Genomic DNA, 26,031 nt, shown 5'->3' with positions numbered 1-26,031 from the left:
TCCATTTTACCATGGTACCACAATCTTGAGGGCTAATGTAAAGGAATGAGATCACACATAAAGCCCAAAGGCACCTAAATGGGAATTAGATGATTAATACCCTTGGAGGGCTGAGACTTAAGGACTAGTATACAAAAGTTCTGCTGCAAACAAGGGGTTGACTAACTGGAAAGAAATAAATTAGTAAATACAGGATAATTAAGAACAATGAATATTATGTATCCATGAAAAAGGCAGCTGTGACATACCAGAATAACTAAATCAATCAAGGCATGGGATACTTCTGACACTGCACAAAGCCTGAATAGGTCCTTGTGAAGAATACTGTGCAACTGTGCACAATTCTTATTACCTAGGCTCAACAAGGAATTAAAACTGTAGCAGGTACACAAACCACCTCAGAATAAGGGATTTATTTGGGTTTTGGTTTGTTTTTTTTTTTTTATTTATGTGTTAAAGGTTAGAAACGCATGGCTGGTTTAGTCTAGTTGACTGAAGACTGAGGGGAGAGGATACGATTGTACACTATGTCTGAGCCAGGGTGATAAATTTCAGAGAGGTGCTATTCAGGTGTGTGGTAACATTGGCAACGAACAGGTAAAATACCTGTCACAAATATTGGATAGGTTTCTGCTCAGAGACACAAGTCTAGTGTTGCAAGGGTGGAGGGGGGGCAAAAATCCTTACTTTTAAGTTGGATCACATTCAGTTTTGATGTGAACTGCACAGCATGGAAGAGGTGGACTGGATGCTCTTGGTATCCTAGTTCTATGATCCTGTTAAGGTATGTGGTTAGTTTCTGCTGTGTAGAAGCAGGATGTGTACTTAAAAGGCTCCCCTAGAATTGCATAGATGAAAATTTCAAGAGCAAACCAAAGCAGAAGGTTCCCTCATGGAAACATTACATATTTTAGTCTTCTACCAAGACACATTTACAATATTTTGTGTGTGTCAAGAAGAGAAAGGAGGGACCCTGTGATTCTCTGACTGTTATTTGTATCCAATTTATATAGCAAAGCCATAAAAGGTGAATTTGAAAAAGGAATAAAATGATTAAGCAAGTATTTCATGGCAGCCATAAAAAAGTTCTGGTTAATTTTAAAGGGTTTGGATCAGTTCAGAGAACTTTGTCTTCCCAATGATTAAAGAGAAAGGAAAGGAAACGGTGAGGTAAATAACCAGGTAGAAATAATGATGCAGTTTAAATCTTCCACATGAATGAGTTGATCTGTTAACAACTCATGCACTATTCTGCTTCCCTTCCCTGCCCCCCGCCCCCTTCTCTGTAATCAACCTTTTGTCACATACTAGTGAAATCCATTAGCTGCAACTTCCTTATCAACTTTCAAAGCTTTGCAGCTACCAAAATATTTGCATATTTAACGATTCATTTGGCTAGTATTGACTCTCATTTACTGACTACTTGAGAGGAAAAACACGGCAGTATCTACAAATCCTGTTCTAAAAAAAAAAAAAAAAAAAAGAGGAATGACGGGTCTTTTTAATAAAAAGATTTATCTGAAATACATGGGAGTGGAGAAGGCAAAAAAATTTTATATCAACAACTTTTAAAACTATGTTTTAATTTAAGGATTGTGAGTATAGGGGAAAGCTTTTAACTCCAGTATTTCAATCTGCTAGTTTCTTTCACATCCTTATTCACCAGTCATTTTATTTCACTTTTCTCTGTGATATTTGCATGTAATTTCCTTCAGTTGTCCACTCCTGAATTCTTTCAGCAATGCTACTTTCTAGTACTTATGGTATCACTGCTACAATGCCACCATAAAAATACCTATTATAAAATTCAGACATATGAAAGGGCACCAAAAAAGAAAACATCACTGAATAAATCAAGGAAAGGAGCAAGCTGATAAAGCCTTGGGAAGATTCCATGTTGACACAAATGTCATAGTAGTCATCCTTGGTAAAACAGCAAACATGAGAGCAATGCATGACAGTTACATGGAAGTTTTTGGCAAGTGTATTTTTAAAAATACACATGAATTTTGCATTGGGTCTTTAACATTCCACATTAACTGGTTTGCATGCATACTTCTGAAGAATGTAAAGTACATAAAATGTAAAATACTTACTTATTTCTAACATTTTCTTTGATGGCTTTCAATAAAAACACACCTTGATTCACACACCTTTTGTCACTTTGATAGCTAACTGGCTGTGCTCCCAGCAACTGAACAGACCACATCTGTCAGGCGTCGAGTCTCAACAGCAAGGGTAATACCAAGAAGGCAGCAGAGCTGGGATACTGTGTTATAAATACCACAGCATCACATTTGGCTCCAATAGGTGTGCGAATGACTGACTTCTTGTATTTTGATACCAAATACAATCAACAAAATCATAAGCTTGTATGGCTTGGTAAAAATGCCAGTCTACACATGCTCAACTGACTTTAAGGACAGAAAAGACAACCCCATCTCAGTGCAGCTGGAAAGCAACAGAGCTATGTTCATATGAGAAAGGTGACTATGCATCATCCTTTTACACGGTAGTATAGTATCTATGCTCACTCTGCTTCCAGGCCTCCATCCTGTGCAATACATAGGCATATGAAATCCCTCAATGAAAATAAACCTGCATTCATACATATTCCTCTTTTTCATGACTAAAGTTACAACCTACGGACGTGTGAGACGATACAGCTACAACTGTTGCAGAGTGCAGTGCTCCTGAAGTTCTGTGTTTCAAACAAGACATCATAAAAAGGTGCTGACATCTCCAGGTTATTAAAGAGATCACAGCACTATTATCTTCACAGTATGATGACACCTTTTGTTTAACTGTCTTTTAGTACTGTAAATGTGCCCAAATGCAGCATACTTAAGAATTCAAACCATAAGCTGTTATTACAAATCATAAAATGTTATTATAATTGCTAAAGGAAATAACTAAACTGAACATAAAGAGCAAGTCATATAAGTAAAGATGGACAGTCATACCCAAGTGACTAACTTCCTCAGCTATTACTTAACCTATCTGTACTCATTATTCATTGATAGCAATACAGTTATTTCCCAAAAAAAGTTTAGCCTACACTTCAATTTCTAGTTGGCAGTCGTTTGGGTTTTTTTTCCCCCAAAATGCCTTTGAGAAAATAAAACTTATTTCTTTCCTTTAAAAAATGTCACGATCAATCTGTTACCTCTGGCTTCAGCTAAGTATATGACCTCACGAGAGGAAGACTGACAGCATCCTTCTCTGAATGTTTTGGCACACTGCCTCCTGATCATCACGAATGAAACTGGAGAACATTGCGAAGAAACGCAAACAGCATAACCTCATGTTAACTTGAAACTGATGTATCTTATAGCACTTTGTTTCAACATTCCAGCTCACCGCACAGATGAACTCTAATCAATTATATATAGTTTATGGGACATTGCCCATTTATAGTATCTTTGCTGAGAATACAACACATTAACTGTTAATAATAAGGGTTAACACAAGGATGATGTTATTGCAGATTAATGCATCTGAAAGCCAGATTCAGTAGCTTTTTACTAGCCTTAATCAGAGGTATCTGTGGTGATCCACTATTCTTTGAATTCTAGCAAGGCATCCTTAGAAGGATACAGTCTGGTAATTATGTGCACATTATTTAAGGTTTCATTTAATCAATTAGAAGCTCTTAGAACGCTTTTTTTTGAGTAAGCTTTACACCAGAAGTTTCATAGTAGAAATACACTTTTCAGAAGCATAACTGACAATCTTATGTTTAACACCATTCATTTAAGATGATACGTTATTTGCATTAAATGCATTATTTATTATAAGCTTCAACATGCCTTTATCAATGTTGTTTAGACAATTTATATTTACGTTACTAGGCAATTATGAAGAGAAAAGGCAGTTCAGAACATTATATTCTCTGGTCCACCTAGGGCAAAATTTAACCCATCGTCACTTCCACAGGTTAAGCTACGTAACAAAACCAAGCTAACAGACAACAATGTAATTTATTTCTGGCAGCACTAAGGGTATTTCTCTCAGTGTATACAGGGAGACTAACAGGATCGCTAATACTATATAGTATCCAGACTATTACAGTATGACTCTGTGAAGAGTTAATGCTCCTAAGTACCAAATCCAGGAATTAAAATTCACTGAAAGCATTGACTTCAAAGGTCCCTGAATGGTATCCAGAAGCCCAGCTCAACTACTGCTGAGGTAAGGGACAGCTTTATCTTGAAAGCTGAAAATTCCACCCTTTATTAACTAAGCATTAAGGCTAAGCTGCATGACTAAACTCAGGAATGGTCCAGAAAAGATAACCAGGAAATTACTGGTCAGTGTTTCTCACTCCACAGTACCACATGAAATGATCAAGCAGCAAGTTGTAAACAAACAGAAGCTTGTGAAATGTGTGCTTGAATCCACCACATGGTGAAGAGGCCAGAGGTATCAAGGAAACTCAAAGGAACTTTAGAGGTTCACAAGAAAAAAAGGATTCAGCAGTACAAACCACTGACTGCCAGGATACAGGAACGTGCATCAGGGTGTGCACATTTAGTTCACTATCCTAAATACCCAGCACTGGATACACTGAACTTTCAGAGAAGGTGGACCCCATCATAGTAAGATGTGCTGCTGGGCTGACCAGAACGGCTGCTCTTCATGTGTCAAGTTCTCAGGAAAGACCTCAAGAAGTTTTAAATATTTATATACCCCAAGAGAAGTTCTCAAGTTTTGGGCATTGTGACAAAACCTGCAGGTTTTGTAACTTCCCCCTATCCCCTGACTAGTTTGTTTATCACTCCAATGAAAAGATAATTCATGTGTGTATTTTCCACAAGAACAGCAGCTTTGAGTCATGTTAGAAACTGCACAACAATTAATGTGCATTTTACGCGCTTCTCATACAAGTGTCTCCAGGGCTGGCAGGAAGAACAGAGGCATACGCTTTGCCGTCCTGTTCTTGCACACGAAGTTTTATCACTTCTTTTGAGAGGTAACAGTGAAAACTGCAATTTATGGGACAGAGTATCTCAGCTGCCTGGGGAAGTGGTTGAGTCACCATCCCTGGAGGTATTTAAGACATGTAGATGTGGTGCTTCGGGACATGGTTTAGTGGTGAGCTCAGCAGTGCTAGTTGGACTCAATAATCTTAAAGGTCTTTTCCAACCTATATGATTCTATAAAGTCACCAAAGGAAAGATCTTTATCTTGCTTTAAAAAGTATGCAGATCATTCCTTAACATTTCAGTTTTACAGAAAATATCCCTTTTAGCTATGTAGGGCACCAAAACTCAGCAAGGTATAGCAGGGTGAAAGTTGTCAGTGAGCAAAAGCAAGAGCTGAAGTTTCAGTCACCTGAACACAGGCACAGATCTGGGTGAGCGCCTGTGGAAGAAACGCATCTCCATACAGGAGGGAAGAGTACAGGAAAACAGTGAGGCAGACCATCTGGAATCAATGAGTTCAGTGCAAGAATAACAAAACTCCCATTTTTCTTAGAACAGTTATCTTTTTCAACCTACAGTAAGTCTATGGTCCCAATCATATCAAGAAAGCTTTGCTGGTGTGTATGGATATATACGATATGGTCAAAGCAGTTCTGGTGTAAACATAGCTACATCAGATGGATTACAATTTGTTACAGTAAAAAATCTTCCCAACACAGATTTACTGAAGCAGCAGTTGATAATGTTACAACCACTCTCACAGTACTGTTTATCCCAGTTTAGTAGACACTGCTGTATTTGTATACAATACATATGCGGCTCGAGCATCCCTACCATAAACAGCATGCCACTTGCATGCCACTAACAAATTGTTTCAGGCTAACTTCACATTTACCCCACCTTCCAATGTGCTGGCTTACATACAATGCCATTAGTAAGATAAACATAAAAGACAACGTGTACCTCCCCTGAAATCCTTGAAGTGTTTCAGCCGATTTCCCTGCTCTTCACAAAGCCGCAGTCCTCAGTAACTTGCACCACATCATAGCATTTCTGCCAGCAAATCCTCAAGCACCAAGACTTCCTAACTGACAAGGGACTCACTAAAGCATCACTATCCATCTATTAAAACCTTCACTGTTTGCTGGCTAACACCCATATCTTTATAAAACATGAAAATAAAACTCTGTCTTCTCCTTGCCCTTCTACTATGAACTGTAAGGAACCAAGGCCCTGACTGAAATAAAACTGTCTTCTCCTTGCCCTTCTACTATGAACTGTAAGGAACCAAGGCCCTGACTGAAAACGTAACAACTGAAAAAGAAATCTTGGAACAGGAACAAAGCAGCATCATATTTAGCGATACACAGGGGCTCCAGTAATTTGTCTTGCTGCTGCTGCTATGTCACTAGCTTCTACCACAAAAATACCCATGGGCTTAGATGTCCAAGAGCAAGGCTCAGTTTATCTGAACAGTGCCTTCTCAACTGGCCTGTCATACATTTTGGACTAGTTCAATTTCATCCAGCTCGTGTATGTGAAAGCTCTCCAAGAGATCTCCTGAGTGATCACCTTACCTGGCAAGTGTTTGTATTTTACCAGCCTAATAGCATATGGTTTTACAATTCTGCAAGAATAATGGGGTCTGGTCCTCTCAGAATGAGGTGCAGGTAGCGTTTGCATTCACTGTGACATGCTTTGATGGCCTTTATGGAAGGCAGCTTATTTAAAATACTGACCAGAAAAATCTTCCTCATTATTTAAGCATTGTTAAATCACCCAAATTTATATCTTAAATATGCGGTCTAATAGGTGCAAGATTACCCAGTAAAAAGACATTTTAAGATCAAGATACTTACAAAAAGCAAAAGCAGAAGTGGAGTTATTACAATGCCCTGGAAAAAACAAAAGAAACAAAAATAGTCTGTTAGTCAGGGAAGCAGAATAGCCTTTACTTCCTTGTACCTTAGCGCATGGAAATACGCAGACATCATTCAACATCATAGAAATTAAGTAACAAGAAGTTCAACTTTGTTCTTCACTAGGCATGTTCTTTAACATCTGTATGCCGATCATTTTATAAGCCATACACAGTACAAAGTATCTTTTTTTACCTCTAGCTTTCCCCATTTTGCACCTATGCGCCTCTATTCTGAAAGATCCAATATACAGTATAGATAATTTATTTTGAAAACCATATTGCAGCTCTTCCCTCGCTATGCTGCATCTTAACTTCACTAAGCTGCTCCTCTCCTTAGGGGGAGACTTGTGATCCAGTCCCATGCTACCCAGTCCCAGGTCCTCTTCTGAGCAAAAGCTGCATCAACCATGATGAATTAGGTGTCACGACTGTGTAATGTAAACTGATATTCCCCAAGGAAATGAGCTGAGATCTCAAAACTCATTTCACTTGATTAGACCTTGCGTCTCACTGGTAGAAGGCGAGTCTTTCATCTAATTTAATCACACAGGACCACCTCAGCTTTCCACATCCCCCAGGCAGATGCAAGCAAAAAGATTTGTTGTCTTCACTGACAAGGGAGAGGTTTAAAGCTGATGATTGGACAAAATAGAGGATTTTAAGTTCCACGAGAGCAAATCCTAAAATGAGTTGTTTGGGTTGGGAGTTAACATGACATCCATCAGTTTCATAGCTGCAAAGAGCAATTCCCCATCATCCTTCCATCTGAATTCAATATTTTATTATTGCTTAATAAAATTCTATCATTAAATGCATGTTAATTCACAAAGCTTGCTCAGAAGTTCTCTAAGTCAAGACCAGACATGTTCATCCAGATATGTCTCAAGAATAACTAGTATTTCAGTTATTCACAAACATTCTTTTTAAAGGACAAAAATCCAAAACTTGCTCACATCCGTCTAAAAGGATGCTTATTTTCTGATTTTAGCTCCAAGTAAAAAACAATTAAAAAAAAAAGCAGTTGTCCCCTGCTTTTCATTTAACCTTGAGAAAGTAACACAGCTTTACTTCAATCTTTTGGAAGCTAATATAAAGAAAAAACTTATATGACTAGATTTGTATTTGCTTTCTGGGTCCACAAAACGTCACGAATCCAGACAGCCCATTTGACACCGAGAGTTCCTATTGCGCTCTTAAAAAAACTGCAACAAGTAAATGCCACAAATGAGAGCAGACAAGAAGGACTGAGGAGGCAACAGTTAAGCTGTGCAACTTGAAGGCTCTGCAGAATTTAAAAATATATTTTGAAATAAATAATATATGCCATATCTGACTGCCCCACAGCCTAGCTATCCATAATCATTTATCTTTTTTCAAATGTCACAGCTGAGATAGATCATAAAAGACCAGAAAGAAAAGCCGTAGATACAATAAGAATTGCTTCAGGGAGTCACTCACTGTTTACAAGGAGGCCTAGACCAAAATGCAGACAACAGTTATAAAGAAATATAGGTGTTAAGTATACGGGCTGTAGAGGAAGAAACAAAAGTTGAGTAAGGGAGGAGGCACAATGAGCTGAACTAACACATGTCTACAGTAGCATCTGTGATGCTGAGAACAGAGAACTGACAGTAAGATCTGTAGAATATGGATGCAACACAGTCATTTCATCAGAATGAACAAATTCCAGCGCCGCTACTAAGAACAAATGAGCCAGACTTTCCCCTTCCTCTCCTTTCCCCACCAACAACTACACTGCGCAGCTCAAATATTACCAAGTGCCAGAGTATTCCCTAAGAACCCTGTAATTTTGGGACGGCAGAACAGCGCTGCAGCAGGGTTCCGTCTTCAGACCTTCGCAGCAGCAAAGAGGAGCATGGATGGAGCTGGAGGTGAGACATCAAAAGCATCCTACACTCCAAACAAACATTGAGTGTAGGGAGAAGAGAGCACGCTGCCAGCTGGTGAGTGCAGCCAGCTCTCCTCCAAATCTGAAGGAATTGATTCAGTACTATTGGTCATTTCTTACGCACTTCATGGCTCAGTACGTTTCACGGCACTTTTATACATTACAAAAAAATACAAAGGTAAAAAACCCAGAACAAACAGCCTTCCCCTGTATCTTGTTGATAAATAAAGGTGGTATCCTTCCTCTTTAGGATGGGTCCTGGGACTTATTATGTATTTGCTTTAGAAGCTTAGTGATATTAACACAATGGGCAACAGCCACTGCTAATTCAAAGTGTTATGTCACAAAAGGAAACCTTATTTCTGTGACAGTAACACTTCTTCATAATTCTGTAAGTGGAGAGGAAGAGAATCCTGGTATACTACATAAACAGATTCCTGACTGAGCTTGTAGAAGACTCAGCATTCAAAAGGTCAATTCTAGCAGGTATTTCCAAAATTTTGCTATTAAGCCTGGTGATCTTCATAATCAGAAGCAAGTGTCCTGTTGCCTTACCACAGAAATTATTTACAAGTTTGAATTCTCCCATTTACAGCACATACGCAATTCCCTGGGAAGCTAAAAACCACCTGACAGAACAGCCAAGTTCATACTAAAAAATAGATGCTGTTGCTGAATCAGAGTAATTTTATGTTAATGTTTCATTTTGATAAGGAGCACCTGTCTGAAAAACCATAGGGATTACATTAAAACCAAAGGGGTTTTTTTCAGCCGGTGGTGCTGTGGTGACTCTGGTCGTTTATGGGTACAAGCAAGGCAAGACTTATTAGGGGAGGGAAATCTGTTACCAGACCAAGTGATAGAGTTGGTAAAGAACAAATTTGGGGCATGTAAAGCCCATTTATATGTTACCTGAAAACACTGATGTTCTTTTATATGCAAAAGCCCTTCTTTTTAGGGTTTCTGTTCCAGATTTGAAGAAGGCTTTACAAGACTACAGTGTATCTGTCTAACAAAAGGTTTTACCTTTCCTTGCACAGACTGCCTTGCTTCAACACATTACCCCTTCATTAGAAACATGCTCCTCAATATGCTCATAAGCGTTATGTGACGCATCCCAAGTCATAACCGCTAAAGAATAATATATAAAGCACATGAGTCTAAAGCCTGCTGATAGAAAGTACAGATGAAATTTAGGTTTTGAAGGCAAACCCAAAATCCAATTCACTGAGAATAAAGAAAAGGTGGAAGGAAAACAGTTACCCTGCACAGTCCAGCTCACGCACTAGCAGAGGCTTCACAAAGACAAGTGTATTCTGGCAGTGGCCACCTGGGCAGTGCAGCTTTCTGAGACTATGACAGGCTGAAAAGTGCAAAGGGAGTTAAAAATTTTTAAAAAGACTATTACTTCTAAGTCCACAGGACACTAACACCATCAGAGAGAAAAAAATAACTGAATTTGACTACGCTTTTCCCTGCCTTGCTTTCCAGGTAAGTGCTGTGAAATACATGGGAGTAGGAGATAAACAGATTGTAGCTTAGCACTTCCAGCTGAAGCTGAGCATCTGCCCTTGAGAATGCAAGGTCATTACACAGTTTTAGCATCTTCAAAGTTCGGGTGGAGTGTTAAGCTTTCCGACTGCTGCCCACAACGGAGTCAAAGTTGTAAAGTGACTGCCGTTTGCTATCAGCAGAAAAACTTTCAAGAAATCCATTTACACCTCTGATGTGAAAGACTGATTGAATATATTTCAATGATTTTACTTGGAAGGGAAGAAAAAAAAATCTCAGTCTGACCGGAGAAATTGATACAACACAAGAGTCTGAATAGTCAAATAACTGTTAAACAGATTTCTTTTTACAGCAAAGATCATGAAACATGTCTTAATTAAGAGAGTTTAAATACAGGTTTGTGTGTGTGAGCATGTGCATAAACGAACACTTTAACAGCAACGACATACTTGGAGATCCATTTAATTGTTACTTGCCTTGTACAGGTAAAGATGTTAAGAGGTTTTCTATAGGTTTCATCCAGTACAGCATTGCTGTTGAGCAGATATTAAAAAGTGTTTATTCTCCAAAAGAATATGTAGAATCAATACATGTAATTGGCTGCCAAATCAGACAGCAAAAGGAAGTAACATAATGGATTTGAAACTATGATGGCAAATCATTAAGAAATTATGCAAATTGTAAGAAGGTGGGCACAGATCCAGAAGGACACATGGTAGAAGACGAGTAAGGATTATGGTAATGAGGCATGAAATACATGTGAACTTTCCTTCGTTTCCTTTACCCACAAATTTCCCATGCAATTTTTCTTCATTCTTACAGGTCATCAGTATAACACGCATGTGGCAATTATTAGTGAAAAAAAAAACCTTAACCAAAGTCATGCATGACTTGTCTTAAGTAGGGCTAGAAATAAATTTTAAAAAAAAAAGGGTTTTGTAATCAAGGTTCTGAACAAATGTGTATTCTCTGAAATCCATTATCTACTTCTGCTTAACTCTACAGATGTTCTTGAACGCTTCATCAGAGCAAGCCACAAAAGGAGCAAAAGCATAAGCAGCATTATGTTATGAACTGAATAAAAATTAGTAAAAAGTTAACTGGGCAGCATTTCCACTACTACTGATATGGTAAAGTGCGAGAAAAATTACCATGAACTCTGGATAATTTTATCGGAAGACAAGCATGAATGAGAACTGAAACTCAATCTTCATCTGTGTACAGCAGTATTTCTCATATGGTTTTATTTCAAGAGTCACTGGCACTTTTTGGAAAGAAAGAGCAATCAAAAAAACCCAGCCTGTTCCCCCCCCAATAACATCTGTGTAGGTTTTCCAGTTACATGACAGAGACTTTGCCTTGAAACATATACTTCTATTTTTTCTTACATCTTTTGTTTCCTTGCTTTTGGGCTTGGACGTGTGTTTTTTTAAAACATACATATATTTCACTTTATTTTTTGACAAATCTGCAGACAACTTTATAACGTTTTACATTTCAAAACAGAGCCTTGCAACTTACCTTTTTTGGAACCATGCAGAACCTCTCAACAGACACCACAGAACAAGATAAAAACCCCTACACTACATAGACTTAGTTTGTTCCAAACCAGAAGAGAAAAAACCACTAAAAGTCAGGTTGGGACCAGGCAAGCTCTTGCAAAACCATCAGCACGTGCCGCATGAAAGAGAGGTTCTAACAGAGAAGGGCCTGATAACAGGCTTGCATAGGCAACTGTGAATTTTCCATATCTCAGTTTTCAAGTACTAAACTATTTTAACATGATGATTTCAAGCCTGTAAACTGAAGCTGTTCGGAAAACATTTCAGCACATTCGTATTTGGATCAAGTGGCTGCAGGAGCCTATTTGAGACAACCTTTTTCTGGGTTCTTTAAACAGTCTTTAGTATTTCTGTAAGCATGGCTAAGCAAACTGTGCTGTTCATTTGTTCCTATTTAAAGCTGACAATGCAGGTCACAAATTTTTGTGGAATGAGACGTGGAACTCTATTTCCACAATAAAACATAGCTTTTCATCCCTTTCAAACTTCATGTCCATGTAAATGACGTAAGTTTTGGGGTTTTACCTCTTGCAAACTCAAGAGATTAAATTGGCACTGCACCTTCTGGTGTCCTTGTAATTTCAGTCATTGTGCCACGATGAAACTTCAACATCCCTGTGTTGTTCCTCCATGGATATCACCGAAGTTCCTGATAGCAAATAATCACTTGCCTTTTGTCTTCCAATTTAATTATTTTCAAAATCATTTCAGGTGCAAAACAGAGGCCTTTAAAAGTCTCCTACCACAGGTCCCTCTTCTGTCAGCTACTCCAGTGACATTGCTGGTTCTGAAATGGCTTATTCAACTGTAGGACTTCAGAATAAATTATGTAATTTACTTCTTTATTGTCCTGCTTTATATCAAATGACTGATATGAATTCTGGGAAGAACAAAGGCTTATGAATTTATGATTTTTAGGATGCTAAATACACTCATCATTCCCCTAATAAATAAAACGAAAAATCTGAAAACATAGTGAAAAGGGCATGAAGTTAAATTCACACATTTTTTGTCAAATTCATAAATACAACGCCAAGGCAAGGAACTATAATACAAAATTGAAAATACAATTCTACATAACCCTAATTCAACTATAATTATAAATAGGTACCGCAACAATAGCTGCAACTCATCCAATCAGGTCAACATTGGATTTTAATAACAAAACTGTAAAATTAGAAGCAGTATGTCCAAATGGTTTTTGCTTTATCAGAGGGTAAACCAGATTTCATACCAACTGTGAGATTACTGTGAATCGTTCCAGACATTGTACCACCTACGTTATGTTGTGTCAACCCCATGGCCTCTACCGTGGGAAATTTATTTTTTTTTTAAAAAAAAAAGGGAAAAAAGTAAAGAAATGAAAAAAAGAGAGATAAAGTAATATTAAAAAGCACACTAGCATCAGATAATAGTAGAAGTCAAAAGCATTTCCATTATCTATTAATAATTACTAATTGCAGATGTTCCCCTCACACATTTTTTGCAAGTATGAAATCAAAATGGAATGAAAAGCAATGCAGCCAGAATTTGGTTCTTCCAACACAACAGAACCTAGAAACTAAGAAATAAAGTGATATTAACTACTGGCAGTAACGCTATTACACTTGTTACAGATTGAGTGTAAAGAATAAAACCAAAAAGAGAAAGTATTTTCTTCAGTAAGGTTGAGGTTCCAGTATCGGATTGAGAGTTAAACCAGGAGTAGGAAAAGAGTACTTCGGAAAGGTAAAACTCTATGTAAGCCTAGTTTGCCTGGTTTCCCAGCAGAGGGCATCTTCAGCACATTACACATTTTCTTCTCATATAGTTCAGAACACAGTAGTAAGGACTCCGAAGTTTTAAAGCAACTATAAAAACTTCTTGGGGCTTTGCAGGTGATACTGGAATAGTATCTGGAATGATGCACAAAATACAACAAAAGTCTGAATCAGAGTTGGAAATGAGTGCTTTCATCAAACATCATGAAACCTCGTAACCTATATTATCAGTATTTTAAGAAAACCTAAATGAAATTCAGCTATGTGGGAGCTGTCTGCCAGCGCATGGAATAGTTCCTACAATGGGTTGGGGCGAGCTGCTGGAGAAACTGCTTCTGGCCATACTTTGCAAGTGCTGTGACCTCCTGCTACTGCAGCAGCTCAGCAGCGCTGTGCATGACCAAAGGAGATTTTGGTGGGCCTTTGTTCATGTGTCGGGAATGGGATCAAGCCACATTCCCCACCCAAACTTGTAATGCCTTCCTGCAACTTTTTGTTGTCTCTCTCAGGCAACACGTTCCAGTCAGCTGTTTTATTGACATCTTTGCTGCATTCAATGATACCGCCGAGCCTGTAGCTCCAACTGTTTCCCATTTCCTCTTCGGCTGTTTATTGCTGACCATCATTCCTGCCCTCAAGACTTCCTCTCCTATACCTCCCACCTCCATGAGGATATTTTAAAACTTCTTCATATGCACGATACTTTTCCAAATTCCAGCTCATTAAACCATTGTCTGTTCCTAATCAAATTTATTTTTCATGCAGTATCAGCAGAGAACAAGACCACTATAATTCTGCATGTCAGCATAGGAACTGAATTTATACACTGCCATGAGGTGGGCCTTCCTTAGAAAAAAAGCCAAAAAGGAACTTCTCAATTGTCCACACTCATTCATTTTTCAGACTAATCCCCTTGTCTTTGCAAAAATCACTTCAACACAATCCTGTAATTTCTACAACACAGGCAGGTTCCCACACCACGACCCCAGCGGGGCTGAGGAGGAAAGACACACAGCTTGGAGTAAAGGTATCTGTAGGTACAGGCATGGCCCTTTCTCAACAAACGGTTTAACGTACAATAAGAATATAACAAACTCACTGTTAGGTGCTTTGGAATGTGCGTTAGATGAAAGGTATGTTAGTGCAGTGTTAAGGACGTACCACAATTTCTCCTTTGTTTTGTGCATAGAGAACAGAAATACAGTTAACATACATTTTAGAAGAAAAGGTATTTTTCTTCTAAAATTTTAAGTCCGTTTTCCTGCAGAAGAAAGTTACCAAGGATCTAAATTTCTTCTGTATTTGGATCTATGTCGAGTAACCACCAAATTTTAATGTTAATAACTAAGTTGACTTTACCTAGCAAAAGGTGCCAGCCCCAGCACCTCTGCTATCACAAAACCACTGGCAATACGAAAGGATGGCACACTAGATGGTGCTGTGGGACCTTCCAGGGAAAAGAGCCTCCTCCTAAAACAGAAGTTGTTGTACTGTTAAAATTAGCCATACAGTTCACTCTGTCTTTTGAAATACATTAAGGAGTACCAAGCCACAAGAAGAGAAACCAGAACCATAGAAATGGTAAGCAAACATTCTGCTTTCACTGATACTGCTTTTTGGAATAGCAAAGTGTCCCTCTTCCACTGGAATGGCTTCTCACCTCTCCCTCCCAAAACAAAAGAAAGCAGTTTTTATGCTCTAGTTTTCAAAGGGTTCTACATGTAAACTGAATTGAAATAGTGATGTCTGAAGCCAGAGAGCCAACACAGCAAGGTCCCTACAAGCCTCTTCCTTCCTTCCTTACAAGCTAGGCCCATTCACGCTCTAGCACTCAGTATTTTACTCCACTGAATGTTTTCTTTAAAAAAAAAAAATTAACACAGTAAGCTCTGCATTAAGTGTAAATTATCTTTTTCCTGCCATGATAATCAGCTGTGTGAAAGAAAATAGAAGTATAAGGGAAAAAGGTGCAGAAACCTAAGGGAAAAGCTATTACAAATACTACAGAAATGAGTAGTTACAAGCAGTTATCAAAACTGATTCTACTTATTTCTAGCTTTCCTTGTAACTGAAAACTATTTAAGTAGAACAGTTTATGTATAAATACACCATCAACATATGAACCAAAGCACATTTCATTTTGTTAACATAAACACTATGTTTAAATAAACTCCTAGGTCCCTCATTTTCCTTCATGTTTTCAAGAACCTCAAACAGTGCAAGTGCAAAGCTCTGTACAACCCCGCTTTGACATACAGAAGAAAATAAGAACGTTATATAACGGTCAGGAGTGTTGTGCCAATAAAAACCTCTAAGGTTAATTATGTATCAGTAGTAGTAAAACACTTTCTTAGCATTGCAAAGGTCTCTTGGTGACCTGCTGTTCAGGAATACCACTTAAAACATCACTAAAGTGCTGCCATGAGTCTCACACTCACCCAGACTGTGGGTTTGGTCTGTGGTATACATGAAATGAGATACCATCCCCTCCTTAAATCAAACCAATAGCACTGTTCAGCTATAACTGTTGTTATAGATAAATTAGACAGCTTAAGTTGGTTTTGCCAGGAAAACGTCTCATCAGCCAAGGTGCTAACTATACTCTGTAAGGTGAGAAATTCCCTCCAAATCCCCTGGGGTATATGATGCTCAGGACCCTTCAGGATCATTTCCAAGTCTGCTGGGAAGTTAAGCTATTAATAATTAGGTTGAGGGTGAGCTCACTCATACATTCTTTTTCTCCTTTAGTCTAAGTGCCCTGAACTGTTTTACTAAAATGTATCAAAAAGCTCATTCAATGTGTTTCCACTATTATTTCCAGATAGGATTTCCTGTCAGAATTGAGTATTTCAAAGGCCAAACCCAACCAAAATGCACACACACGTGTGTGTGCACGCACACGTATACACAACCCCCCCCCAAACCCAGCCCCCAATATGGTAATCTATATTGCTTGTGTTCTGTGCTGCCTGCCTGGCCCCAAGTCATCAATAATGAATAGAAATGTACAGCTACAGCAGTAGCCTGTGTCGTGGGCTTGTCAGGGATTTTTGAAAAGGGACAAAAACACAGGTTTGCCATTCGATTGTGTCTTCTTTTGCAAACACAGGACAGACAAAACAAAGGGGTATTTAGAAAGGAGTAATATGATTAACCCTTTTCATACTAATTGACAGTTTCTTCCACCATACAGAGTGGAAAATTATTTGCTTGTAATGCAACCAGTATTCTCCTAGGCCTGGGAATTCAACAATAATGTTGATTCCGAGCACAGAGAGGGGAGGTTGTTTCTATTTTAAGATAATGAATACATACTCAAGAGGAGTCAAATACCATGGTTTAAATAGAGGGAGGAAAAAAATGGCTTTGTTTTCCTAGGAATCCAGCAAGTTCAGTCCCAAATAAAATTGTTCTTGATGAAGAAACTTAATGCATGCAAAGAGATGTACACCCAGGCAATGAAAGCAATGGTCTTATTAAAAAAACACACAGATCCTAATAAATGAGTTGATAATGTTTAAAAAAAAGAGGTGATTCTTGTATCTATTCTTTCTTTTCAGTGTTCCAAACAAGTCTATAGACATTAGGACTGTAGTCTTACGGAAGTGATTATCTCACATTTTAGAAACAGAACACACCAGCTGGTATACTACCAATCCACCCCCCGGGGAGGGTGGGTGGCAGACTACAAAATGTCTACAGGACACACACAAACTAAACTGATTGAAAACCCAGTTGTAAACCCAAATCTTTCCTGCCTTCTACATCTGCATAAATTCTAGAATAAGTCCTGCATTAGTAAAACTAATTAATAAAAACATTAACTTCCATAGTAGATGCATAAACATTCTCCACTTTGGAAGATGTAACTGAGGATACAGCCTTGTCTTCAAAAAGCCTGGAACTAGGCGATTTGTGTAAGAAATGAAACTATATAAGCACTTACTTTCAAACCAGGCATCAAAAGCAAGACATCTCAATTCAAATTATGTTGCCAGGCCATCCTTTCTAGAAGCCAGTAGCAAAGAAAAGCACACGGTTTAAACACAACTGAGGAAAATCTTCAAAGTAGCAATCAATAATACAATTTAAACAGCCTACTGAGTGTTCTGGCCTAATGTTATCTTGTGATAACTGTTTTGTATGGTTAGAATGGGGTATTATAATACTCAGTTGAACTGATGGGGTATTATAATACTCAGTTGAACTGAACTGTGCATAAATCGCTGAACATTCATGGGTTGAACATGTTAATAATGACTGCAAATAAGGAAAAAGGACCATAAACCACCTTTCTGTGGCAGATAACTGCCTCAAAAATTACAAGTACACACTATAGCACACTAAGGTTAAAAAAAACCCCAAATCACAGAAATGGGATTCTGTTTAAATTAACTGATTAAATTAAGATAATTTACTCACAAAAGAAACTATTCTGTTTAAAGAGTTACCAGATTATTTTATAGCAGAAAATGTCTCAATTCTAACTCCAAATGTACATCAGCATGACTAGATTGATTATTATTCATCTCATCAATTTATACAATCCATAAAAACTGCTGCTTTTCTCCTACGGACATGTTCTTGTGGTTTTGGAAGTGCTCAGCCACCCCTCTTGTAGTTACTGGCCAAACAAAGGACTGACAGCATAAAACTTCTGGGTTGTTTTGGATATCCCCGTGGAGTACACAATCTGCTTAATACACATTTTAATGTGCTCAATACACACACCTGCAACAAGAAAATGCAGGGGTTTGTTCACATGTAGTAGAATGGGCCAAACCCCCTGTTCTTGTTATCAATGCAACACGAATCTGAGCATGTTGTAATTCTTTTTTTTTAACCATCTGCTTCAAAGATGTTTTTTTCATGTTATCCACTAGATACAGATGCAGATCTCACATTCAAGACAAAAGAATGGTGCGTTTGTTCAACTGCATGCTATCGCTCCAGTCACAGATGACCTACTGGCTAAGGTATTGCTTCGAGCAGCCTGTCCCTCAGCACAGCATCCTAAATCGCTCATTCTACCTGCCGAAGAAACTGACAACTGCTTTGAAGCACGCAGGAAACTGGTTGAATCTACAGTGCTGTCACATCAAAAGAGCTCTGCCTACACTGATTTTTAAGCTGGCAGGTCCAAGGAAAATTCACCTCCCTGAAACTCAGCTCCACAAGTCCACACCGCCTGGCTCCCATCTACCATTTGCCCTTGGAAGCAGACAGGAGTGCCACCTAGGAAGACTCTGGGGCTGCCCAGCATCACTCACATCACTGGAGCACAGCAAGAGGCAGGGTACTGCCATGGGGCTGAGTACAGCAACAGGCACAGAAGCCCACGTCCACTGCAGCGAGCTTTTTGGTGAGTGTCCTTTGACAAAGATGGCATGTCACAGTCTACCTGGGAACAGTAAAGGCGGCACACTCAGGGGGTACTGGAACAGGTCAGTTGTAGAAAGGTAAAAACTCAGGCAGACAGCCTAAAGAACTGTTTAAAAGAAAAAGGAAAAGAAAGGAAAGGGGGGGGGAGGTAGCAAATAAAACTTGGCTTTGTACTTCCATTTCCTGTATGGGTTATGCCACTCCAGCGTGCCGTCACAAGGAGCCTGCTTTTCCCCTGTCTGATATGAATACCGGCTTTGCATTTAAATCATCTGCCCTGAAATGCGGATCTTTGATTCAGTAACATAACAGAATATTTCCAGAGGGGGAAAATTGTTTCTGAAAACAAAACAGTCCTAGTCTGGCAGAGACTGCCTAGGCAGGGAAGGGAGCTGGCATGTGAGGCTGGAACCAAATGAAGAGAATGTATTTCCCTCACAGCCCCCACAAGAAAGGCTTTTTTTGATTTGAGCTCCCAAGAGCTCAAATGGCAAGAAAATACTAACTTGGAGGGTGTTTCCTACTTTATGGGAGGTAAAACAAAGAAACAGCTAAAAGATGTCGTCCAATATTTCTGCCTTCCCCTTTTCAGGGCAGGAGCCTTCAGACTACTCTGTCCCCAGGGAATCTCAGCTCCCTAGGCAGCTCCTTTCTGACTCCTCAGGCTTTTCCCCAGCTATTCCCAAAGAATCACTGCAAGGCTGGAAGTTCACAGTACGGGATTAGACCATTTGTGTACTTAAATTTCTAAAGGCCCCAGTCCTCTGCATCCAGAATAATTCTCGTTCCACAAGTGGAATACATTCTTTTTAAAACTGAAATCCCTTGTACTTGGTTAAATGACATGCCACACACATTCACAGAACCTCATTAGCTGAAGGGACAAAATATATCCCTAAGACCCTTAATTTTTACTGAGGATTTCTAGGATTTTCTGACCAACAAGAGATTCACTTGTGTCTGTTTTGTGTGCCAAACACTTTGCATAAACTGTTTCACCTGGTAGGCAACAAACAGGACTTCTCCACAGAAGTTGCAGAATATGTAAATCACCTGTGATCTCTACCCTGAATATGGAAATCATGGAGACAGCATCAAGATTTAACCTATGATGAACAACTCACCTGATTTTCAAATTTGTTCTCAGATGCACTGTTTGTCTCATTAATGTAACAGAAATCAATTATATGCAACCTAATAATTAGCATTACAAATCATTGCAATCTACCAGCTGTAACCATTTTGAAAATTAAAAAAAACAACCTGTCATTCAACTCAGTATTAGCTGTTAGTAACCAAGAGTTACCAGTTACGGGGCAGTTTTAATACCCATAACATGGAAGGGTTAAATAGCCTCACCTTGGTGTTAAATACAGATTCTGCTTGCATTCTGCAGATGATACTTTCCAAATGAGAGCTACAACAGCTCCTGGCTGCCTAGGTATGAAAAGTATGTTTCATCTGAGAGGGGATCCTTACCCACCAGTTTACTTACCACCAGTTTATTATCAACCCTTTTTGTTCTAAGTGTAATTTCCATGTGAAAAAAAAACTCAGTTTCCTGGTTGTTTGTGGTTTTTTTTTTTCCTGAAGTTTTGCTGCATACTCTCACACAGGTGGTAAGAGTCAAAAAAATAACTGCCTTGCTTATTTACAATTACACATTAACTGTTTCTTTTACCTATAAAGCAATTATACGCAATGCAAATGCACATAATGCAGGTTTGCCTAACACTGCAGTGGGCAAATCAACCTTAGTATTAAAAGGCAACAATGCCATCACCCCTCTCATTTCTGGATCAGACACAAAGGACATCAGCCTAGCTCATACACAGAGCAGAAATACACATCCTGTAGGCTAAAAGTAACAATAACTTGAGACAGTCATTCCCAGTATTGGTGCTGTGAAGGAGCTGCAAGCTAAAGACTTCAAATACTTTTTTTAACCACACTGTTTTACTGAGACAGTATATGAACTAAAGAGTTCCAGGATCAGTTTGCCAGATACCTACTAGAGCTTGACACACACACACAGACACCCCCACCCCCCCCACCCCCCCACACACACCCCAAACCTGCTGGGTTATTTTTTACATACCTTATGTAAGAGGGTTTTTTAAATGTAAATATTATATTTAAATTAGGATTTCTGGTTTGCCTACAATCAAAAGCCTCTAACATCACAATCATGACAACAAGGTGGCCTAGCAACCTCGACAGACAGACATAGGAAGTTCAGTCAGTCAGTAATAAAAAGCTTTGGCTGTCTGGCTTCAGGGAAGAAGAAAATTGCTTGGATGCTCACTTCAGTACTCTTACTAGGTGATGCACTATTTTATTCTTTCTGATAGCTGCAGTTTAAAAGAACTCAAAACAGCAAAATGTACATGTAAAGGGCTGAGCAAAGATGTGGACTGAAGCTTTATTTTGTTTGGTTTCAGATTCACACTTTTGATAGAGCCTAGGGAGCCAGAGAGAGAGAAAACTGTCCCGAAGCACCTGACAGTATCAGAAGTGAAAGCAGCTGCTGAAGTTGCAAGCTACCTGTAGAGTAAGTGAGTCTGGAACCAAGGGGCTCTGCTGCAGTGGAGCCACCTTCTCTGCAATGTTAGCAGGTGTTACTGCAGCAAAGCAAAACATATTTATCAAGTCATGGCCACAATTAAATTTCTTATCGTGATTCACCACAATACAAGAAAATGCACTGTCATTCTACTTGCCAGCAACTTTGTGGTAAAATTTACATTGCTGCTCATCACGGATCAAGCCTGAAGGTGTTGAGCATTTACAGCTCCTCCCAGAGGGGAAGGAAAAAAAAAAAAAAAGCGCACCATCTTACAGAAAGGTTTGATTCAAAAAAGGGAGGTAGTGTCAGAGCTGAGGATTGTTTCTTCATTCTTCTTCACTGTAATTATACCTAGGTAATCACAGTGCTAAACTCCATGCTATTGAGAAACTTTCAGTTCTTCTGTCAAAATGATTGGCTTTTCTCTTCCCTAGCCTTCTCGAGTCTCTTTTACTTTTCTGTTCGTCTCTTTTCTTTCTTTTTTTCCCCTCCTCAAAATCTTTCCAAAAAGATTAAAAGTATAATCCGCCAAAGACCTGACTTCCAAGCATACATAACACTTCAGCCTATACACTGAGGTTCTCTGCATTTTTTGGTCATAGATACAAATTTTTTTTAAGAACTCTTACTTAATGATGAGACCAAGAAACACCTTCTAACTTCACTACTAGCATCTACATTGATAAAACTCCAAACATTAGCTTGTCTTCAGTCTCTCCCAACTACTGACTACTCTTAGACCCTGAGCTGCAATGACAATTGGCAAATAAATCTGATTTGGTCATTTATTCAGCAAGCACAAAGCATCAAGATGAACATTTCCAGATTTGACAAGTAATTGCTGTATTAAATACCGTACATGTACATTTCTCAGAAGTAGATGGCCCATCCATAGAATACTTATTACTAGCAGCAATAACCATTCCGGATAAGTGACTATTCTCTTCCAAGGGTAATAGCATCTGCTTATATAAAGGGATATTTTTGGCACATTCTCAAGGTCTTCTTTCTTCTGCCCTGCTGTCAGAGCTCTAATCAGGTATGCACGGCACCTACAGTGCTCCTGCATACTCCAGGTAATTAGCCTTTCCACTCATCAGTTAGCATCTCTCATCACTGCAAACCTACAGTACGCTGCTTGTTCCTTAACCCTCAGGTTTCCTTTGCTCATTTCTTAAAGAATCAACTGAACAGTGGTTGCCTTGAACTGCTCTTTCAATGCACACCATTTAAACCTTTCCAAATAAAATCATTCCTGAGCATTTTGCTGGGAGCTGAATTTAAAGACATGAATTATCGATGTTTCAGCTAAAATGTATCCCTGGTCTTTCCCTTTTCTGCTAATAGTTAAGAAAATAAAAGCTCACAATGTGTCTCCTTGTGACCATCTTCACACACCTCTCTGCTTGAAAAATTGACCACCTTAGATAAAAACTAATTTACGCCTGTGATTTATTAAGACAAGAAACTCGTGTTTAAAGGGGAAAAGGCTGCAGTAAGTGTCTATGCTCTGACAAATGGCAAAAAATACAGCTGATTTAACAAATGAGTGCTCAATCAATGATGCACTGAGGCACATGACAAAGGGAAGTCAAAATCCATTACATTCAAGAACCTCCTTTAAATTCCACTTCAGTGCACTGACCCTGTTGCTCAATGCTAAAGACTTTACAAGGTTTTCGGAAACATTTAGAAGAGCTTTTGTTTTGGCATTCACTCAGCTGCACCTCACAATTAACACTGCCAGACTCCTTTCTAATCAATTATTCATTAAGATTACAGGCATATCTTTTGAGCGCCTTAACTTCACATCAGAAGTGTGCGAGGGATGACACATGCATGTGTACTTTACAGAATAAAAGGCAAACTCTAAGCAGGTTTTAATGCTAAATGAGAACAAGGCTAAAAGAAGCGAAATCAACACTTTTAGTCAAAGTTGAGCTTCAGGCGAGCTGCAGGCAGTGCACAGCATGAGAGAATTTGGCTCCAGAAAGTGCCCATGTGTTGACAGCTGAGTAAGAGTTTGAAGGCTTAATGGTAAGAAATGTTCCGTCAATGATAATGTTACACACTACTTACTCAGTTAACTACTCATCTTCTTCAGCCCTGACAGCTAATGACGCAAACCCCATTTGATAGAAATTTTACCATTTTCTATACAAACATGTTTATTGCAGTTACCATGGCTAATATTTTTTTCATAAAAAAAAAAAAAAAAAAAACAGAGGGAAATAATTTTCAGGAAATAACTATGAAACACAATTGTGCTGAGAAATTATGAATGTAGAAAAATCTGAAAAGCTGCTCAAACTATAGAATAAATACAAATTATTTTGAGCCTATGTCTACAAAACTAATAATATATGTGCAAGAAATTATTATCAATACCTATTTTATTAAACAAAGTGTGTTGGTGGGGAAGGATATTTGACCTCTTAACATTAAGACATATAACTTAAACGTGTATGTTAGGAGGGCTTTGTATTTAAACTCCATCAGAAATCTAACTTGGGCACTGAGGTTAGATGGTGTAAATGCTTCTTCCCATGGTATACTGAAGACTGATTTATCATGCAATCATTTAGGTTGGAAAAGACCTTTAAGATCATAAAGGTCAACCATATAGTTGAAGTTACCAAGCTTTCAGTCCTAGTTTGTACCCAGCTGTTTTACCAGGGCCAGAAGAAAGAGCTACCTAGGACATTAACCAAGATTAACTAGCTAGTTTAACAGACTCAGGGCATGCAGAAGCACTGATTCTGCAAGACCTAGGTACAGAATTGGCTAGGGAGGGTTGTATTCAGCAGCATCCCGAGTAGCAGTATTCAATGTACAATGTACATTCAATGTACAAACGCATGCACAGATCTTCAGACAAATATGGCCTAATTGCCTAGCACTGGTGCATTTTCTAAACATTACAGCATGAGCAAAGTCTAAAGAAAAGAGAAAGAATAAAAGGAAGTTGTAGCAAGGTGGGTGTTGGTCTATTCTCCCCAATAACAAGCAATAGGAGAAGAAAAAACAGCCTCAAGTTGCACCAGGGGAGGTTTAGATTGGGTATTAGGGAAAATTTCACCAAAAGGGCTGTCAAACATTGGAACAGGCTGCCCAGGGAAGTGGCAGAGTCACCATTCCTGGAGGTATTTAAAAGATGTGTACTGTGGTGCTTTTGGGACATGGCTTAGTGGTGGATTTGGCAATACTAGGTTAATGGTTGGACTCAACGATCTTAAAGGCCTTTTCCTACCTGAGTCTATGATTCTGTAAAATTACCAAAGATGATCAAAGGGTAAAGCCTACCAAAGTAGAACTGCATTTCCAGAATCTGAATTGTTATTTGGTAAAATCTCATAATCTCTCTAAGTGGGAGCAAGTCTGTAGCTGCCAAATAATACATCAGTAAAATGACAGAGGCGCCTAATATTCCTCTACTCTGCATGCCCACAGCTGCTGCCATCTTCACTGAGAAGAGCACCTCTGTGTTCACTTTCTACACATAGTGATAAGCACGTCTCATCAACCATTTACTGAAGGATGGGTACCATGTTCTGGTACCTGCTTTTACATTACAGAACCATTACAAAAAATAAAAATATTCATCAGCAGTTGGAAGCAAAAAGGGAATGCCTTTGAACACGTGCCACAGATCCAAGCACTTCAAAAAGAAGTGAAATGATACACATTGTGACCACACCTAGCTCCTTAGATTATCAAGGATCAAGTGGCTCAGATGCATAACTGGCACTGACTGGATTTTTTGAAACTATTTAGTCACTAAGGACCGACAAAGGTCCCTAGGAGCATTTTCAGAAGAAAGAAGAAAAAAAAAAAAAGATAATAAATGGCTTAGGAATGAATGGGAGTAATCAAATTAGGTGCCTTGAAAAGTTTTACCTACCGTGACTTTGCAGAGCGTACAGAAAGCTACTAATGCATACCTAAAATGACAACTGTATTCCTGAACTAGTATTATCTCACGTGCTGTAAACACCTGCAAAAAGCCTCAGTGTATCAAGAAGTATGCTTGAAACCTTGACAGCAAAGGAACTTACTGTTATCAGACCAGCATTCCTGTCCCCGAGCCAACAACAAAGGGATTTAAATTGTCCTTGGAAGAACCAGCACTTTACAGAATTATTTAAATGTTCAGTTCATTTTGAATGTACTTCAGAAATAGAGGTAAAACAATTAAAAGACTAATCCAGTCCTAGAATTACTATTCGGGGGTCTCACAGGAGTCAGTAGGCACCATTCATATATAACTATGCATAAACAAATGAAAATGTATGTTTTACTGTTGTGATGTTCCAGTTTTACACCACTGTAAATACACTGATTCCAAGGGATTTAGAAAAGGACTAAATTTGAATCATGGAGTGCTGAAGTCAGCCCTGCCACCAACTGTACCAGCCTAACAAGAGTTATGAATTCACCATGTTTCCCATGACTGGGCCTGTACACAGTACCAGTTTTTCAGATGTCTCTTGTTCC

General features: G+C 38.7%; 1 protein-coding gene across 8 annotated transcripts in view; it reads right to left on the bottom strand.

The window, feature by feature from the left end:
- The window catches only part of SLC10A7 (solute carrier family 10 member 7), a 153,619-nt gene that overhangs the window by 47,229 nt on the left and 80,359 nt on the right, over positions 1-26,031 (bottom strand). For 2 of the 8 annotated variants that reach the window (XM_037396612.1, XM_037396549.1), the window contains one exon: positions 6,785-6,820. The exons of the other annotated variants lie outside the window; for them this stretch is intronic. Coding sequence is in view for 1 of the 2 variants with exons in the window: in XM_037396549.1 (XP_037252446.1) it covers positions 6,785-6,820 (36 nt within the window). In the remaining variant the exon portion in view is untranslated. The remainder of the gene's footprint in view (positions 1-6,784; positions 6,821-26,031) is intronic. 8 annotated transcript variants of the gene reach the window in all.

This window comes from Falco rusticolus, chromosome 1, assembly GCF_015220075.1.
Source record: "Falco rusticolus isolate bFalRus1 chromosome 1, bFalRus1.pri, whole genome shotgun sequence".
NCBI lineage: Eukaryota > Metazoa > Chordata > Aves > Falconiformes > Falconidae > Falco > Falco rusticolus.
This window is presented reverse-complemented; position numbering and strand designations above follow the sequence as displayed.